The sequence below is a fragment of the Cetorhinus maximus genome, chromosome 12 (assembly GCF_964194155.1).
Source record: "Cetorhinus maximus chromosome 12, sCetMax3.hap1.1, whole genome shotgun sequence".
In the NCBI taxonomy this organism is placed as follows: Eukaryota; Metazoa; Chordata; class Chondrichthyes; order Lamniformes; family Cetorhinidae; genus Cetorhinus; species Cetorhinus maximus.
Genome location: NC_135890.1, coordinates 95,875,875 through 95,894,213, shown reverse-complemented (window position 1 = coordinate 95,894,213; position 18,339 = coordinate 95,875,875). Strand labels below are relative to the sequence as shown.

The following is an 18,339-nucleotide window of genomic DNA, read 5'->3' as shown; positions in this document are numbered from 1 at the left end:
TCACAGTGCTGTGATAGTTATGAGTGATGAGGACACTGTTGTGGGTGGTATGTCTGGTGGTGATGAGAGATAGCTGATGCTAGTGACACGATCGGAGTCCATGGTAGCACTGTAGCTCCAACAACCTCAGGCATTTAAGTTTAGCTCAGGGTCAAATAGGACACTTTTGGTAAGGTTCAATCTGAGAAACCTCTCAATATTTGACCTTGGAAGTATGCCTGTCTAGACAAACTGCTCATAAAGTATATTTGAGCAATGGCCTTATTATCCATCTTAGCCATTCTCCCATGACAGGCAGTCAGTTATGATGTTTACTTGCTGTTATGTTCTGTATGTAAGGATTAATAACTTCTCATCACACTTCAAATCTTTTTTTTTAAAAAAAAAGCAAGTGCTGTTTCCATTGCCTAAAAGTTTTCCAAGAACCACTTGAACTCTTTTAGTATTGCTTCTCTCATTTCTCTCTTCGCCCATTTCATTAATTCACAATGATCCATATAGGTTTGTAATAAGTTGTTTTTTCTACTAACAACCTTTTTGCCCGTTCCTCTTCACCATTTTCTTAATATATGATGGAGTTCATATTCCTTTGCACATCCTTTCCTGCTAAAGCTAAACAGTCCCTTGCTTAATTTATTAACCACTGTAGTTTTTTAAAGCAATTATTTTATAATTCTGACTAGCGAGTGGTTCTATATGACCATTGAATTTTTCATGGGAGGGATTGTTGGAGGAGGGTGCTAATCAACGAAAATTCTGGCAGACTCTGTGGGTAGAATTCCTATGCTGTGGAATGTAGAGTTCAATTATTGCCCTATGTGTTTGGCTGTTGAGCTTGATTCTGACCTCTGCAGCTAAAATTATGGACTGAGTTTCAGACTTTACCAGGGTATGTTTAGTGTGTTTTTTAAACTAAGTATTGGGAATGCTTTACTCTAATGATACATTGTATGTGATTCCTTATTTACTCCTCACCCCCACCACCATATGTAAGTTTTTTTAACAGCACAGGGAAAAGTAGTTACTGTATCATAGTAATCCAGTGCTAATATTGAGTTAAGTTAAGATGCGCACTGAGACAGAGGTAGGTAAAGGACACAGTTAAAAGATTATTGAACTTTGGAACAAACAATATAATTGAAGGGATTTCTAGTGACTGAGACACCAGATGTAGTGGAAGAGAATAATTGAGACACAATTGTCTTATTCATTGTGCTGCTATCAATTACAACCTACATCATTGCATAGCTACAAATATTATAGTTTGGACCCTACTGTGAACCAGGAATTGCCTATTGTGGGTGAGTTTTTATGAATTAATTCATGTTTTTGATTTGTGCACTCACATTAAATGCATGGCATGCCAAAGAAACTCTGTATTGGAATACTAAGTAGTTACTACAGTCGCAAGTAGCATACCAAAATTTAAGTACCTTTACTCCACCACACTTATCTTCCAGTGCGTAAGCCTTGGGCAACTTATGGTACCAGAAAATGTAAAGTTACCAACCTTGACAATTTTTTTTTGTTATGCCATTGTGACCATTCAATTGATTACTTGAATAATCTGAGTCAACTCAGTGTGTTTGGTTTGTGATACAAAATTGAGTCTTTAAGCACATGTGGCTCACTGTGGCAGTTCAGCATCTTTTCCCAGTCTTCCAACACACAATTTTAACAGCACAGAGGGAGGCCATTTGGCCCATCATGTCTGTACCAGCTCTCCAAATGAGCATTGACCTAGTGCCATTGCCCTGCCTTTTCCCCGTACCCTGCACAATTATTTCTATTCAAATAATCATCTAGTGCCCTCTTGAATTCTGCGATTGAACCTGCCTCCACCAAACTTCCAGGCAGTGCATTCCAGACCTGAACCACTCGTGTGAAAAATTTTTTTCCTCGTGTCACATTTGCTTCTAACTTAAAAAACATACAGGAGGGATCATATACCTTTTCCATCCTATATTTCTGTAGGCCCTTTGAAGGCTGATTTTGAACATGGTGGGTTGGCTTTCTGCAATGCACAAATTGTGAAAATACAAATATGGGAGAACATTACACGTTCTTGGTAGAACAAAATACAACATAAAAAGACCTCTTACATACAGAAAACTATAAGATGTTTTATCTTGGGCATTCAGCAAAATTACATTAATGAAATTGAACCATTCACATTCCAACATCTGTCATAAAAGTCAGGTGCTTTTATTTGGGGGGTGGAGGGGGGAGAGAAAACTCGCTGTGTTCACCTGGAAGTGTTCCTTTCTTCCCTTTCTCCCTTCCCTTTCATTCCTGCAGCTTTTTGTCAATTATGTAAAAATAAAAGTTGTATCTGATTGAATGTTTTTGATGTTTGTAAATTAGACGAGAACAGCAATCAGAGCTCTATAGCGGATGCCTCTCCAATGAAGCAGGAGAACAGCAGCAATCCAAGTCCTGCACCAGAGCAGAACTTAGTAACCCAAGCAGAGGGCACTGAGACTAGAACTGAGGAAGTTCAGCCCCCTATCAAAGACCAACCCAGCTCTGAAGGTAAGGCTTCAAACATATTTAGGGATAGGAATCAGGACTTTAGTGAAGAGTCCTAGGTTCAAAATCAAATTGTAGTCATGTTAATGTTTTATTTTGCAAGTGGAAGAGACTGTCACACCCAGCTTTGATGCTTGAATTCATTTGATGCTTGGGTGGAAGATCAGAACAAATTATATTTATGGAAATGTAAACTTTGTGAGCATGATACTTGCCCATTGTGTATTTTTATATTAATAAAGAATGCACTGCATTGTATTTTACAGTTTTTTTGGAGATTTTATCAGAAGGGAAGACAATAGATTCCACACAATTTTTGCATGTAGGGGAGAGAGTGGCAAATGAAGCTATGGGTGTGCTTTTGGGGAAAATAAAGCAAGTGGGATAATCCTCAAAGAGAAATGCTCAAAAATATCAACAATGTCCCTGTTTTAATGCTGGAGATAAATGTCTATATAAGGTCTTGTGATCAGTAATGGGATTGGGGTATGACGAAACACGAGTTTATGGTGCCTTTTACCAGAACTGGAGACATTTCCTATGGTTACTTTTTTTTGTTTTACTTTCAGTTTTGCTATTTTGGATCTATGTAAAATGTTGCACAACACTTAAAATCTTTCAACTACACAATTTTTAATGCAAATTTGTTCAAGCTGAACAAATGTGGAGGAGCATACCTTAAAGTTATCTGTCCAAAGTATTCAAATAAATAATGTCATGCTATAGTCTAATGCTGCCTGTAGTATGCAATGCACCTACATAATAACACTATTTTAAAGTTTAGTATGATTTTTTATAAATCTATAACTTGCTTTTAAAATAGTTTGCTCTCTCAAGGTTGTAACTTTTCTCTGCTGAAAAGTGCTGACTGTTGTGGTTCTATAGCTTATAGTTCCATTGGGATCAGCAGTCCTTTAATACCCCACCTAAGTGGTAGTTCTTTGTGGAAGTCTGGGTGGTGAATAACCTATAGATGTCATCACCAAGCTGACCTGTTAGCTACATGCATTTTCCAGCAGGAGTCGCCTCATAGCAGTCAGGAGTAAATCCTGCCTTTTTAAATTTCTAGCTCCCTACTACGTGGGTTCTGAAGTCAATTGCAGTGGCCTGTTGCTGCACAACTGAGATTAGTTAACTCAGAATAAATGGGGCATTTAACCTAGACTCTTGTAGGCTAGTTTATTAGAAAACTTAAAAGATAATTTTAAAGAAGTCTTGTTTTGACTTAAAATTGAGTAACAAAACTACATAACAAATAATGGATTTCCATGAGAAATTGCCAGGTAATTGCTTTATCTGAGGTCTAAGATGACTGGATAGCATTGTAATACTGCTGGATATCCATTATTTTCTGTAATGTGTACTTTAGAGTTCATAGACATTTTACACAGGTGATGTCAGGGCACGTGCTTGCTGCTGATTTGTGGTGTCCACAGTGGAAGATTAATGATTTTGAAGCAAGTTTATCAAGTCATAATCCAGCTGCTTACCAGGGAATAAGAGTGTATAAACTAGCAACGAGTAAAATGTAGAAACTGTTGAGATCAAAGGCCTGGGTAAAGAAAATCTTTCCTCTGTTTATCCTCTTCAGAAGCTTTTATTATTATTGCTGCTGGAGATCTTTTTATGTCCCTTTTGTACAGTTCATTTCCTGTCTTGTCAGTGGAGTGATCTCTAGGAGGCGATCAGGATGGATTTTGAATTGATAATACACAAAAGGAATCCATGTGACCTGTTCTCTGGGGAGGTCAACAGTCTACTCTCTAATTGGCAGTACATGGAGTTTGCAAAGTGACCTCTCTGGAAAGGTCCAAACCTCAATCTCAGAATATCACGTGGCCTTGCAGGTGATCATTCTTCTTTTCAACTATTCAACCTTGCATTAGACTTTTATGCTGCTCTCCTGATTTAGTACTTGCAATCCCATTGTTCAGCTGAAAAAAAAATCTAAGTAACCTGGGGCTGCAATACCCTTTATCCCTCATTTATTACCAGAAAATTTGGCACTTTGGTATCTACTGCTTGCAGTGCTATACTGCTACAGGGCCAGTGGAAGGGAATAAAAGGGTATTTATTCTGCTTATACTTTCTTATGCAATCATGAGCTTATGCACTACATAAACATTGTGAATTGGTTTAAATTCAGTTTCTTTTCTAGTCCAGAAATTGCTTGGCTTAACTTCCAGTTTTGATGGGTTTAGTTTACGACTTGAGAGTATGGGAATGAGACCAGAAGATGAAAATCTTGCTTGCCTAGTGAATTTGTGCTACCTGAGGGCTGGTGAAATAAAACCAATAAGAACACATAGATGTAGCATTTGCTTAATTACTACTCTGGTTTTAAAAATGTTTGAAAGTCCCCCTGGTCATGGGTCATGAGCAACTTGCCTGCTTTTGCCTCTTGATTGACAGTAAATTTGTGCCAGGAGGATTGGGGGATGTGGTGGAAGCTGCATAGCATTTACGTAGCTTACATTTTCATTTTTTCAATGAGATTTCAATTTGAATTTTTCAAGCCAAGTAACCAAGAAACACATGTATTAATTTAAACTAGATAGCTAAACAAATAACTTTTCCTGTAATTGTTTTAATTTGAAATCTCCTTTTCTATGCCTTCCTGCCTCCAAGCTGTCCTTCATCTGGGAGGACGGGACCGTCTGGGTAGCAGACTTCTTCAGAGGCACCATAGAAGCTCCTCCATGTCTACCAATAAGAGGTGTGCTTTGTGGGACGGGATAGGTTTCTGTGTATGTGTATACATGTATGTGTACTTGTGTATTTTCTTTACCACAAGGCTATCTAATTGCTTAGCTGAGAATTGGAAAAACTCAACTTTAGCAGTAACAAATATTTGATTGGAATTAATTTTAAATTTTGATTGAGTGTCCCACATTAAAGCTACAAGCCACCTTTTATAAGATTAACATTAAAAAAAAAGCTTAAATATTGGTGCATAATTTCTAGGATTATTTATGGGAGTAATTACTCTAATTTTAATTCAGTGCCTTTCCAACAATTCAGTAATGTGTTCAATTTTAGCCTGCCCTTAAGTGCTTAGTTCTAAATACTCTTCACATTTACATTTCTCAAAATTCAACCAACTAAGATCAGATGGTAGTAATTTGATTTTTTTTTTTATCTACAATGCTCTTTTGAATGTTCAGACACTTCAGAGATTTATTTTCCCATGCCAATTTTCTTCCTTTCCTTGCACTCGTGTAGGCTTTGTCTCTTTGCTGTGGTACAGCTAATGATACCAAATGCCCTTCACCTCATTCAAGTGTTATTCATATATGATGTTGGTCAGTAAGTGTCTGAAGCCTATTTGATGATTGCAGCTTCGGTCCATCCTGTCTTTATTCATTACCAGCATGTGTTTATTTTTACCATGGATAACTGGTAATGATCAAAAGTGGAAACCCAGACTGAGTTTCCTCTTCTTAAATAGGGGCTGCTAAAACCCAACTGTAGTACTCACAGTAGTCCAGTTAAAACTGTCTAACTCAGCATGGAGCAGGGATCAAATCAAGTCTATTCCGGTTTATATGATTCAGCTAGTGTATATTCACTGACTTTCAGGGAAAATACTTAGTTTTTAAATAGTTCTTCCACCAAGTGCCTTGACTGGCCCATGGTTGAGTTAAAACCTGTTATCCTAAAACTATGCATTAACTATTCAGGCCCTCAATGTGTAATTCATATTTTGTGCTTGGATCAAGGTTTCATGTTTTTAGGTTCAATTTGCACACAAACCTGGTTGCTGTGCTCTATACTTAGTATCAGCCATCTTATAAACAGCCCAATGAATCAAATTCAACAGAGTACTATATTTGTAAATATTTTGATGCATTTTCCAGTTTGCTTTGAATGTTGTCACCTCCACTCTGTATAGTACAAGCTGGGCTTTTCTACCTTATCATTTTGGCTAAAATTATTCATGCTATTCCCCTCCCAGCAAATGCCCTATGCTGGTAACCATGGCAAGACTTCTATTTCTACATCAACTCTTGTGTAAATGGGCTATTCAATTTGCAGCAAAAATTAGACTGACCAGCTCCCTAATCTTCAAAGATGTACCTCGTAATAAACCCAAACAATAACTATTTTCATTGCAAAATAAACTTTATTGCATAAATATTAATTATTCATTGCAATAGAGAATAAATAAAGAAAAGTAATCTGAACAAGCCCTTAAACTACATCTTTAAATATTAAAAATATCTCCTTTTAAGTATATTAGCATGATCCATGATGATATCCATTCATAATACAGTAATCCCGCCAGAGGTGCTTTTTCCAGAAGATTAAACTAAATACTTCACTAAGTATGCATTGTAGGCTGGTTAAGAACATGGAAAAGCAGTTGTATACTCAACAGCAGTGTCATGGCTGTTTAAAATCTGGTCTGTACAATATTCTGAAGCTCTATTTAGTTTTGGTTCATAGTTAACAATGAATCTTAAAATATTCAAATTCTTTTGGGGGGGGGAGAAATTAAAAGGGTGCTTCTGGATGTTGAGATTTCACATTTCAGTTATTTTAGCAGTACTTTTTTGTCCGTTCAAAAAAAAAACAAATATTGTGAATTTTGTATGGTTGAATTTTTTGGTTGTGGGGATGGGTATGCTCTATTTACTGCTCTAGTTACATATTTTATAGTCAAATACTTAATTGTTAATGAATAATCTCAAAAATGCTTCTCAATTTTTGAAATATTTTGACTTTGCTAGACAAATCCATTTCTTTAACGCCATTTGTAAGATTTTTGGCATTTGTCCTGCAGCATTTCGGTATGGCACTGATTTACAAAGGCTTCTTGAGTTTTTCCAGTTTACACACACAGTCCTGACAATGCATTTCTTGCTTCCCCTAAAGAATTACAAACCCTTTTTCTATTCATGCTTTTAAGTTGAACTCTGGTGCCTGAGGCTACTGTTTAATATTAATCATAGAATGCTACAGCACACAATGACCATTTAGCCCACTGAGCCTGCACCAACTCTGAGTGGTTCAATTAACCCCACTCCTCATAGTTGATATATTTGAAATGCTTTTATTTTAGTAATAATTGATATAATCTGCACTATAGACTGTTTCAAGGTACTAAATTGCAAGATGCTCACCAAGGTGAGACAAGCTGTTTGTTTATAAAGGGCTTTTATGATCCTTCCCTGGCACTAAAAGTTGTGGATTTAATGTTTTAGCATAGTCAGTCTGGAATATTAATTTGTGACTGACTTAATTTTGGAAATTTACTAACCTAGAATATTTCTGATAAAGACCTAGGCTCCTTTTGGCAGATATTCTGGGGGCTATCTGTTTTTAAAAAGTTACTGACTTACCTAGGTTGCACAGTCACAACATTTCCTGATGTGTTAAATCTATAATTTTGAGGGAATTTAAAAGTATTTGGACTGAACTAATTTTAATTTTCCATCTGCTCTCTCTGATTTAATTGTTTGCAATACACGTCAGACAATCAAAACAATTATCCCTCAAAAAATATAAATATTTGTACAGTTCGTATATTCCAGTTTTCTCTTAGAGATGATGGTGGAGAGAAAGCATTCAGCTGTTGAAAGCTCAAGTTTTGAACATTAATATTAATACCTTATTAAAAAAATTGTTAATAGGGCTGTGCTTCAGTTCTCCCACCCCCCCACCCAGAACAAACACCCCACGGGCAAAGTGACTTTCCTTATTAAATTTGACTCTATTGAATGACCATGTTAGAAACTATTATTGTCTTTATGCTGTCATTTTGAAAGAATTTTAGAAATGGTTTGACTTATTACATTTGATAAGGAGCTCCTGTTATGGATTAGGTACAATTATCTTTTCAATTTAGCTTGAATATATTCAAATATATAGACCAAAAGAACACTAACGTGTGTTTTTAATTGAATGCTATAGGATTATTTTGAGTGAAGGGGTAGAATGTGTATCCATTTCTCAGAATTGTTCTGTACGTAAATTTGGGAATTTTATACTTTACACTTGTGTATAAAAAATTCTTGGCAGCAATATTTTTCCATGCTGAAACAATTTTGCCAAAATATTCCACTAGAATGTGTAGAGATTTTTTTCAACTTTTATAAACCCCATTTCTCCTTTTTAGGTCATCTATATGCCATTTAACTGCTGAAGGGCTGGCAGGCAACTTGCTGGCTGCCTGCTTGTATGCTAGTGCTGTTTTGTAACTCCTTGCTAGAAAGTGCTTGAGTGAGGCCTTGGGTAATGGGCATTATTTTGCCCCAAATGGCTGAGAATGAAAATTTGAGTGAAATCCTGGATGTGACCGTGTGACTTCCAAACTCTGGTCAGTGCATTGACCTCAGGTCTGGTGTGGCAATAATCTTTGTCTTGTTTGTAGAATGATAAAATTAGAATTGATTTTAACAGTTTAAAGTTTGTAAAGTGTATTTTGAAAAGATCTTTTAAGCTTCTTGGAAGTAAATTTATTAAACTGAAAATCTCCAATTTCTGTGCCCAATAATGTAACCTAAACTGCATCATTGAGGACAGCTTTTGTATTTTATTGGTGAACATTTGGTTGAAGTACCAGATTGCTAGAAAATGTCCTTGGTCAGTTTTCTTGGAGGGAGGGACTCAACTGAGCATTCTTTTATGTCATGTTTCTAGCAAACTCAAGGTCTACAGCTTGTCTTTTATCAGATTATTGAGTACTACCTTTACAGAATCTCCATCTTAAGATAGTGCCTGTCTTCAATTAAGGATATTAATCTTTGTGAAATCCTTGTATTAGTATTACAGGTACATTTGTAAAAATAAGATAACCTAATAAATCTTACATTTACTCTTTTTTTCTTTTATTGTAGACACGTCACCGCCAGCAGAGTCAAATTCCCAAACTCCCCCAGAATTATCTCCGACTGATTTAGAGAAATCAGATGTGCAACCTTCAGGAGTGAAAGAGAGCGCAGAGACTACCAAAGATACTCAGGTACAAATTAGAAAATTGTAACAGTGCAACAAATGCCAATCGTATTTAGCATTTGTTATACTACAGAATTTTTTTTGAAAAGATAAATTGTCAGTTGGTAGTACAGAATACCAGATCTGTCCTGATAAGTGCAAGGTGAAAAGCTTCAACTGCATGTCTCATTTTTCAGCAATACTCAAAAGATAAATTATCTAAGATGTTAAGCTGGACTTTTCTGAATTTTCAATAATTTTATTGCTTGGATATAGAGTTTAAGAATGCACTTCTAAGACAATGAGGCAAAACTCTAATTCATGAAAAGCATTGCTGTGCAGTTGATTGATTCACAGATGCATTGACTCCCATTTACTTTGCAGTAAAATAAGACATAAGTTTTCCGACATAAACTGAACCAGGTTGGAATCCAAGGGCAGGCAGTCTTATTAAAGTGGAAAGTATACTTGTGCTAATTGAAGTCTATTCTGGTTAAAAATAATTAAACAATACTTGTCCTGATAATCATTTCATGATTAAGCTAGAATTTACATCAATGACCATATCATAAATATGGTTTGATTGTCATCTCTTTAGTTGTCTCTCTGGTAAATGACATTGGCTGGAATATATGTTCCTTTGTCTGAACTTCACAGAACAATTGCATGTGGAGTGTTCTGCATTCATTACTTTTTCAACAATTAAAAGCATTGGGTTGATGATATGAATTTTGGTGGAAACATTTATAATGTGCACAGTGCTTTCCGCCAAAGCTTCCCTGCAAAACTACTTTGCATCACTACTTTTTCAGAATAAAAGGTGGTCATTGTCTATGTGTGAACTTTATAAAAGTTTATTTTGTTGTTGATTGAACTTTGTACAACTTCCTTACACTCAAACTTTTACTGTGAACTTTAATAGTAACATCCTAGGGAGGATAATGTTAGTTTGATAGTCAAACTTAATTTTTTTTTTCCCCCTAGGAATCTGAAGATGGGGAGCCACTTCCAAAAAAGATCAGAACAGAGACTTCTCAGCAGAGTGCTGAGGAGAGTTAGGCTGCCCAGAAAACTCTGGGGTCATTTTCCATGCAAAGGTACATCAACAGGCCTCATTTCAGACCGATCTTCTAGAAACTTTCACATAATACTGAACACGGAGGAACCACTGACCACAAACGAATGTTGGGTCATAATCCAAGAAAATTTGGGAAGACTGGACAGATATGATGCTGACTAATTTCTCCTGTGAATACACATTCTAGTGATTTATATATTTAAATTACTTTCACTGTTAAAGCTGGGAGGGGTGGGGTAGAAGAAATGGACTCAGGAGGGTTTACGCACTGGTAGTTTATAAAACTTGTCAAGATCACATGTTTTTGCTGCTGTATTTCATTTCTTTTATTTATGTTGTAAAATATTTAATGATGGTACAGGTCAGAATTAGCATTCGTGTGAAATCCATTATTCATGCCATTTAATTCCATTTTTGTGCCTCTTTTTTAAAAAAAAACCACTATTTACAGAAAGTGCCCTATGTTTGCCTTGAAAGTAGTAAGACTCTGTTGTGATCATGTTTAATCAGTGTAGCAAAGTCTGAACTATTCAGTCCTTTTCATGTTTAGGTTTGCAACTTTAAAACACTCTACAAGTATCTATAGAGATCTATTTCCTTGAATACAGCCATGTATATAGGTTCTGTTCATTTACTAATGAGTGAAAATATGGATTTCTGGATACAATAGACTTATTTGTAGTTGAAAATAAATTTCTATACAAATGGCATTTATGGTAGATGTGTAATTGGATTCATCTTGTGGACTAACCAGAAATCTGGATGTAAAAGGAAAATTAAATAATGAATAGTATAAGCAGAAATAGTTGAGATTTAAAAATATTTCATAGGCCTTTGGAGAATGTTCTGATGAGTCATTACATAAGAGCATCCAAATGAACCTGTGCTGTGTAGGGAAGGTGAGGTAGTTCATAGAGAGTTTGCAACAGATTTTAGTGATGCTTAGGCAGGCCTGAGAGCAGGGCAGTCTTTGGGCGCTGCCTGTTGTGGAAAGACTTTTTAGAAATGGAAGAAAATGCAAATACTGTACCTTAGTTCTCACCTTCTAAAAACATTAATAGTTGAACTATTTCTGTACATCAAGTTTCTGTTTTATCAGCTAATGCAAGCTAACCCTCCACCCACAGAGTTGTTTCTTCAGTACTGAAGGAAATTTCTGACCGAAGATGTGGGAATATAATTATTTTGATGTCAAATGTTACATTTTCAGAAGCAAAAAAACAATTATTTACAAGTGGAACAGTTTCTTAAATCACTTTTTGTGTAGTACAAGTGAAATCCTAAGGCTTCTGTGGATTTAAACCCTTGGATCCCCTATAAGCCCTGAAAGCTGTGGCATTAAAGATGTAGATACAAGTGTGAACTTGGGAATCCCCTTCTAGGATTTGGACTGGTTTTACTTGATAATAGGGTAATGTTTTAAATTCCAATTCTGAAGTATTGGTAGACTTGCTTACCTCTTTCATTCTCATTTGAATGAAACCTGTACCATTTAATCATTTAAAATGTTGACAATTACATTTCCCTGTGACAGGATATTTGTTGCTTTTTTGGGTTAAATGCTGTAACTGAGGAAACTGGTTAAAGGCATTACTGCTTTATTTATTTGAGACTTGTTTGGTTATTTTTGAGACCCATGTTCCAGCACTAATATATGGAACTGAGCATCAGAGAAGTTCAGAGCCACGGTTGTATTCAAGGAAATAAAGTTTGTGTGTATATATACCTGCACTGCATTGCAGTTGCGCTCTGCATACAAGTGCTAAGAACGAGAATACATATGATTCTGACAATTCATTTGCTCAAGATTATCACTCTTTCATGCTTCACATGCCTGAGTTTTTCCATCTTAAATGTTTTGATATAGTTTTGTTTAAAATGAATTGAATACTTGATAACTTTATGATAAAATTGAACTCCAACAGTATATAGCATTCCTATTATAAATGTTTGAATTTCTAACACTTGGGCCACTTAAGAAGTCTAAGACATGAATCTGAAGGCATTTTGGTGGAGAAATTCAACTCATGGCCATCTGTTTTTAATATCACATTCACACTGCAAACAGCTCAATTTTGCACCGTGATCTGATGTGCCAGACCAGCACCTGGTGTCACATTGGTTCAGACAATACGTCTACCTGAAATGAGCATTGGACTCAAATTTGCAAATCAGTTCCACACTGGTTTGAGGCTCTGAGTGCAGTACAAATTAGCAGAGATTGCAAACTGCATGGTCTACCTAGTTGTATTGGGCTTTGAGCGACCCATCCTTGACGGGACTGCTAAGAGGCCCAGGAAGTGTGGAGTTCTATTTTTTGGACTTAGAAGCAAGAATGCGCCTCTTGGACCCTGAAAACTCTGGCTCACTGCTGCTGGTACATTTGAGGACCCATTCTCCCCCCCCACCCCCTTCACAGATTCAACATATCAGCATGGAAGCTTGGCAATTTTCCATTTTCCCCAAAGAGGAAACTACAGCAAGATATCTATTTGTACCCTGTGCTCACAGCAGCATTTAAACAAAGCCAAATTTAGCTTGTGTCTCGGGTTGGCACAGACTGGCATTGCTCTGCAGATTTTGCTCTCGTTTTGGGTGCAAATTGAATTGTTCAACCATTTTGTCCTTTCACAGTTGGCTAAAAAGTATGTCTGGTGTTTCGATTACAGTTTTTGGTTTATATACTTTTTGGGTGTAGGGAGTGGAAGTTGGTTTTGAATTTATTGCTTGGTTATCTTTGTATTGCAGGACCTATACAGATGGAATGTCAGCATTGTGTGCACGTGAATACTATTTGTCATGCTAGTGGGACTACTTTGTGCATTTCACTAGGTTGCAGTGACTCAGGAACTTAGTATGTCTGGTTGTTTCATTTATGATCTTGTGCTCAAAATTCTGATGCTCAGAAGTTGAAAATAGCACTGGCAAAAAATGTATCCAGTGAGTCTAGAGACCCAAGCCATTGTATGAAGTGGTCCCAATTAATTTATAATTTGCATTTTCATGTGCAGCATTTTAGTAAAATGCTTGATGTGCCAATTCTTGGCCACTTTTTTAATTGCATAATTTTCATAAGTGAAGTACTCCTTTATGATGGGGACTTACTAAAGTTGAGTCTCATAAATTGAACCTGTTCTACTGTTGCCTATAGAGTACAAATAGGCCTGTGATTTTACAATTTGGAAACTGGCTGAGTGGAATTGGATCAATTTGCAGTTAGTATAACTGAACCACATAACCAAATATCAAATGATGTGAAACTCTCTAAATACAATAATACTGAATAGTGACAGGAGAAACAGGGTGTTTCTTGGTACTGAAGATATATACTGTTTGAAAATTCCTGTACAGTAATTGACATATTTGAGTCACATGTTTGTACTTAGTTTAGTGGTCCAAGTTTTTCTTGGACCTTGGCAGAGCTATTTTAGGTACCAGGTCCATAGGGAAGATTTCATTTATTTGAAAACCCTAAAGGAAACAATTTTTTTTTTTTTGTTTTTCCTTGCAGGACTTACAAAATCAATCCCAGAAAGATATAAAATTAATATCCTGTTTCCTTCAAATAACTAGTCCAAGTAATCGTGGTTCATTTCTGATTTACTTTGGAACCTTGTTATAAACTACTGGGGACCGACAAAACTTTTAACTAGGTTCCACAGTACTACTACTACTACTACTGTTAAACTCTTTTACATTTTTTGGTTTTGTACGCGATGGATGCGTAAACCAAAAATAGTTCAAGTTTTAATAGAGAGTTTAATAAAAGTGGCGAGGTGTATAATAACCCCCAAAATTGAGTGAATTTTATGTAGGTTTTTTAGTTTCAAGACTGCTGCAGTGAAAGTTAAAGTTGTATACCTCGTGTCATGAAGGGGCTCAACAGTATAATTTTTTAAAGCTATGAGCAACACTAATGAACTTTGTAGGTGTGGTATGAATATTTTATAAAATCGGGTGTAGTCTTGCCTTCCATTACTAAGTTTGGCTTTTGCTAATAGCATTTCTGTATGATGTAAGTTGGGTATTGTCTTTCTTTCATTCCATTTGAAACATGTACAGTTGTATGTTCAAGAAAGCTTCTGGCAAAAGAAAAGTAGATAAAATGGTTTTCATTTCATCATGAAAGCAGCACCACAGCTAAAGCAGAAAAATTTTATGTAATTTTTATTTAAAAGAAACCTGGGGATAGTGCAAATTTTCCTCTCATAAAATGAAAGTTGGAACTTCTGTTACGTTTTAGTTACTCCCTGAAGCTTCCTCCATCTGAGGAATACTTTAAAACAAATCCCATCTATATCTGTTGAACTCTAAGCTGTTATATTGCTGGACTGTAATATTGCTATGGCCAGAATGAGTGTTTTAACTCTGTTGTCTAAAGTTTTGTCTTTCAAATTTTGCCCTTCCAATTTTTATGTTGAAAGAAATTGAAGAACTACATTCCAAATCTTTGTAGAAGTGCTGGCGCTTATTTACTAATAAATCAATATGGCAGCATACACTCTCTTGTAAGTTTAGGACTTGAAATCCATGCTACTGCTACATTCTAACTACAGAAAGCTAAGTGAATACTGTCCAGGTGTCAACATGAATAAATTTGTGATCAGATTGCCCATTCTATTATGATTTCCAGAGACAGAAGCTATCATGAAAAACTTAACACTTTCCAACTGAAATGCAATGTGTTGTACAGCAGTATGTTTTCTTTATTTATTCTCAAGTATGGTTTGTACCATGTACAATGGCTCTGTTTTCATGAATAAAAAAATTGTATAACACATTGTGTTTTTATTCAGTTAACAGTTATGTATTGTATTTTTATTTCCTATGGATGACAAAAGGTTATAAATACAGATGATACGGAACCTAACCAAAAATGAAACTGTACAGGAACACCATGCTCATTTTGACATACTTTCTGATCAACTAATAACCATAAGAGAAATAAGATCCCACACATTTCTATCTGTTAACATTTTTCTCCCAGTGCATCCAAAATTAAATGATTTCAATATTGTTGCATTACAAATTTATTTTTTATAGTCAGATTCTACTTTCAGAACTGACACTTCATTGTAGAAAAACATCTTAAATTTGGAGATAATCATTTAATGATAGTATGGTGATGCAGTTTAGAATTCTTGAGAGTCTAGAAATAAGGCAAAGTACACTTTCAAAACTGCTGCATGTCTTGACAACTTCTGGGTGGGGGTGGGTGGTGGTGGTCGTCTCGAGGTCAGCAGCATATGGGGAACTTGTGCTCAACTCCCCTTTTGATCTTGGATGGATATTGCTTGTAGTTTTCAATGACCTAATGCATGAAATGGAACAATGAAACCAGAAATTTGTTTTCTTAAGTACTGATTCTTCAAATAGAGATTTGATTTTACACAGTATTCATTGCTATTCACATATCTCGGTTATACCTTTTTATTGTTTTTTTTCTCCTCCAACCCCATTAGTTTATAGTTTTACTTATTTTTCAGCTTATGTAATATAAAATTCATTTGTTTATATACTTAACTGTTTAAAATGTAGCTTGCATTTTAAGTATTAGTTGTCTGTAGAGTTGAAGGTGCCACTGATGCTTCCATGTAACTCTTTGGCAATATTTCATATCTGCCTTGATGTGCCATCTTAGATCAATCCCATGTATATATTTTTGATTAAGAAGCTTAAACCTTTTAATAAGCTACTTATTTATAAAATTATAAATTATAAAATTTAACAGCATAGCTTTTGTTGAATCTTCCTTTGATTTCCTTAAAATGTACTAAGCTGCCAAACAAACCCTGGTTGATCTTTTGTATACACTGCAGCATCAGATAACTCAGCACAGTCCAGCAATCAAATCTAGAACCTCGATTTGTATAGTTCAAATCTGCATTTGGAAACTGAGCTATGTGCAATGAGGCAGAAGATCCAAGACCTAACGGCCTGTGTTTAATGAAAGACATAGTAACAGGAGTAAGCCATTTAGCTCCACGAGCCTGATCTGCTGCCATTCAATGAGATCATGGCTCATCTGCAGCCTAACTCTCTATAGCTCCCTTTTCCTTGTATCCCTTTGGATAACAAAAATCAATCTCTGATTTGAAATGAACAATTGATCATGAGTCGATTGCTGTTTGTGGAACACAGTTTCAAACTTCTACCACCCTTGCTATAGAGGTGTTTCCTAATTTCACTCCTGAAGGATCTGGCTCTAATTTTTAAACTATGCTCCTTGTTGTAGATTCTCCGAACAGTAGAAATAGGGTACAGAGAGAGAAATTCTGTTGTCCTTTAATATCAAACTTTAATCAGTTCATCCCTTAACTTCCAATTCCAGGGAATACAACCCTAATTTGTGCAATTGCTCTTCATAATTTAACCTTTGGACTCCAGGTATCATTCTGGTAAATCTGTGCTGCACTCCCTCCAAGGCTAATATGTCCTTCCTAAGGTGTGATGCACAGAACTGCTCTCAGTACCCTAGGTGTGGTCTGACCAGGCCTTTCTATAGCTGAAGCTACCCTTTTGCTTTCTAGTCCTTTTTAAAGACCAGCATTTCATTAGCTGTTTTTATTATTTTCTGTACCTGTTTATGTCATTTTAATGATCTATGTACCCAAAAAACTCTTTGGACTTCCACTGTTTCTCCATGAGACATGTTTTTTGATGGCAATTACAAAATGTATATTTTTACATTTACAGGCAAAACATGTTTGTTCCTGTAAATCTCAAATATGATGGGTGAATTCATACAATGCTTAAAACACTGTTCAGATCTCTCAAAATATACAGCTTTAACAACCTCTACCCAGTTAGAGTTCTGGTTAGAGCTCATCTGGAGTGCTGCATTCTGGTCTGGGCAAGCATCTCAAGTGCGTTGCAGATTCACTATAATACTGGGGCTGAAGGGGTTAAATTGTCCAGTTGGATTGATTAGGGTTGTATTCTCGACTAAAGAAAAAGGGGTGACCAATTGAGGTGTCTAAGATGATTATGGGATTTGATAGGGTAGATAGTGGGAAACTTTTTTCTGGGAGGGGAGTCCAGAACATGTGGACATAATCTTAAAATTAGAGCTAGGCCACAAAAGGTAATGGAACTCTGGATTTCCATCCCTCAGAAATCTTTAGAGACTAAGTCAATTATGAAATTCAAAACTGAGATTGATTTTTGTTATTCAAGGGTATTGAAGTTTCCAAATGAAGATGGGTAGGTAGAGTTAAGATCTACCATGATCTAATTGTATAGCAGGATTGAATCGCCTACTCATGTTTTTGTAGTTTGGCTTGCCATATGCAAGTCAGACCATTTCTAGCTGGCAGTTATGAAGGTTTGCAACCATTTAAGTTCCGAAGCAACAAAGCCCATCTGATTAGAGCATATTTAAACAGTCTATAAAAATTAATTCTCTTCGATCTGTTAAGTTCCCATAATAAGTATTTTTAATCCCTAGCAAGAAATCTACCTCTTTAATCTTGTTTATGGCGGATCAACTAAATAATTTAACAAGTCGTTGCATTTAAAATGAATTCACTGTCTATCGTGTTAATGTACATAGAGGTTAGGTTTTTTTCGCTAAGGCTGTCAAAAGAAACTCAATGATGACGGTATATTTCCTGCCTCACTCCTGTTGCTGTAGCTGCGAGCGGGTGTTGTCACTGACCCGACCAATTCCGAGCAGCCTCTTGCCAGTTGCCATGCGCCTTTAAGAAACGGCGGCCTCTGATTGGAGCGGGCTCCCCCCCCACCCTCCCCCCCAGCCCCCAGCCTCTTACCCCCCCCCCCCCCTCCCCCGACGGTTA

At 36.2% G+C, this 18,339-nt stretch overlaps 1 protein-coding gene across 2 annotated transcripts in view; it reads left to right on the top strand.

The window, feature by feature from the left end:
- bcl7a (BAF chromatin remodeling complex subunit BCL7A) overlaps positions 1-15,321 on the top strand; it is a 69,090-nt gene extending 53,769 nt beyond the window's left edge. For both annotated transcript variants that reach the window (XM_078554144.1, XM_078554143.1), the window contains exons 4-6: positions 2,365-2,532; positions 9,369-9,493; positions 10,450-15,321. In XM_078554144.1, coding sequence (XP_078410270.1) covers positions 2,365-2,532; positions 9,369-9,493; positions 10,450-10,524 — 368 coding nt within the window. In that variant the 3' untranslated portion in view covers positions 10,525-15,321. The remainder of the gene's footprint in view (positions 1-2,364; positions 2,533-9,368; positions 9,494-10,449) is intronic.
- Positions 15,322-18,339: the final 3,018 nt, after the last annotated feature.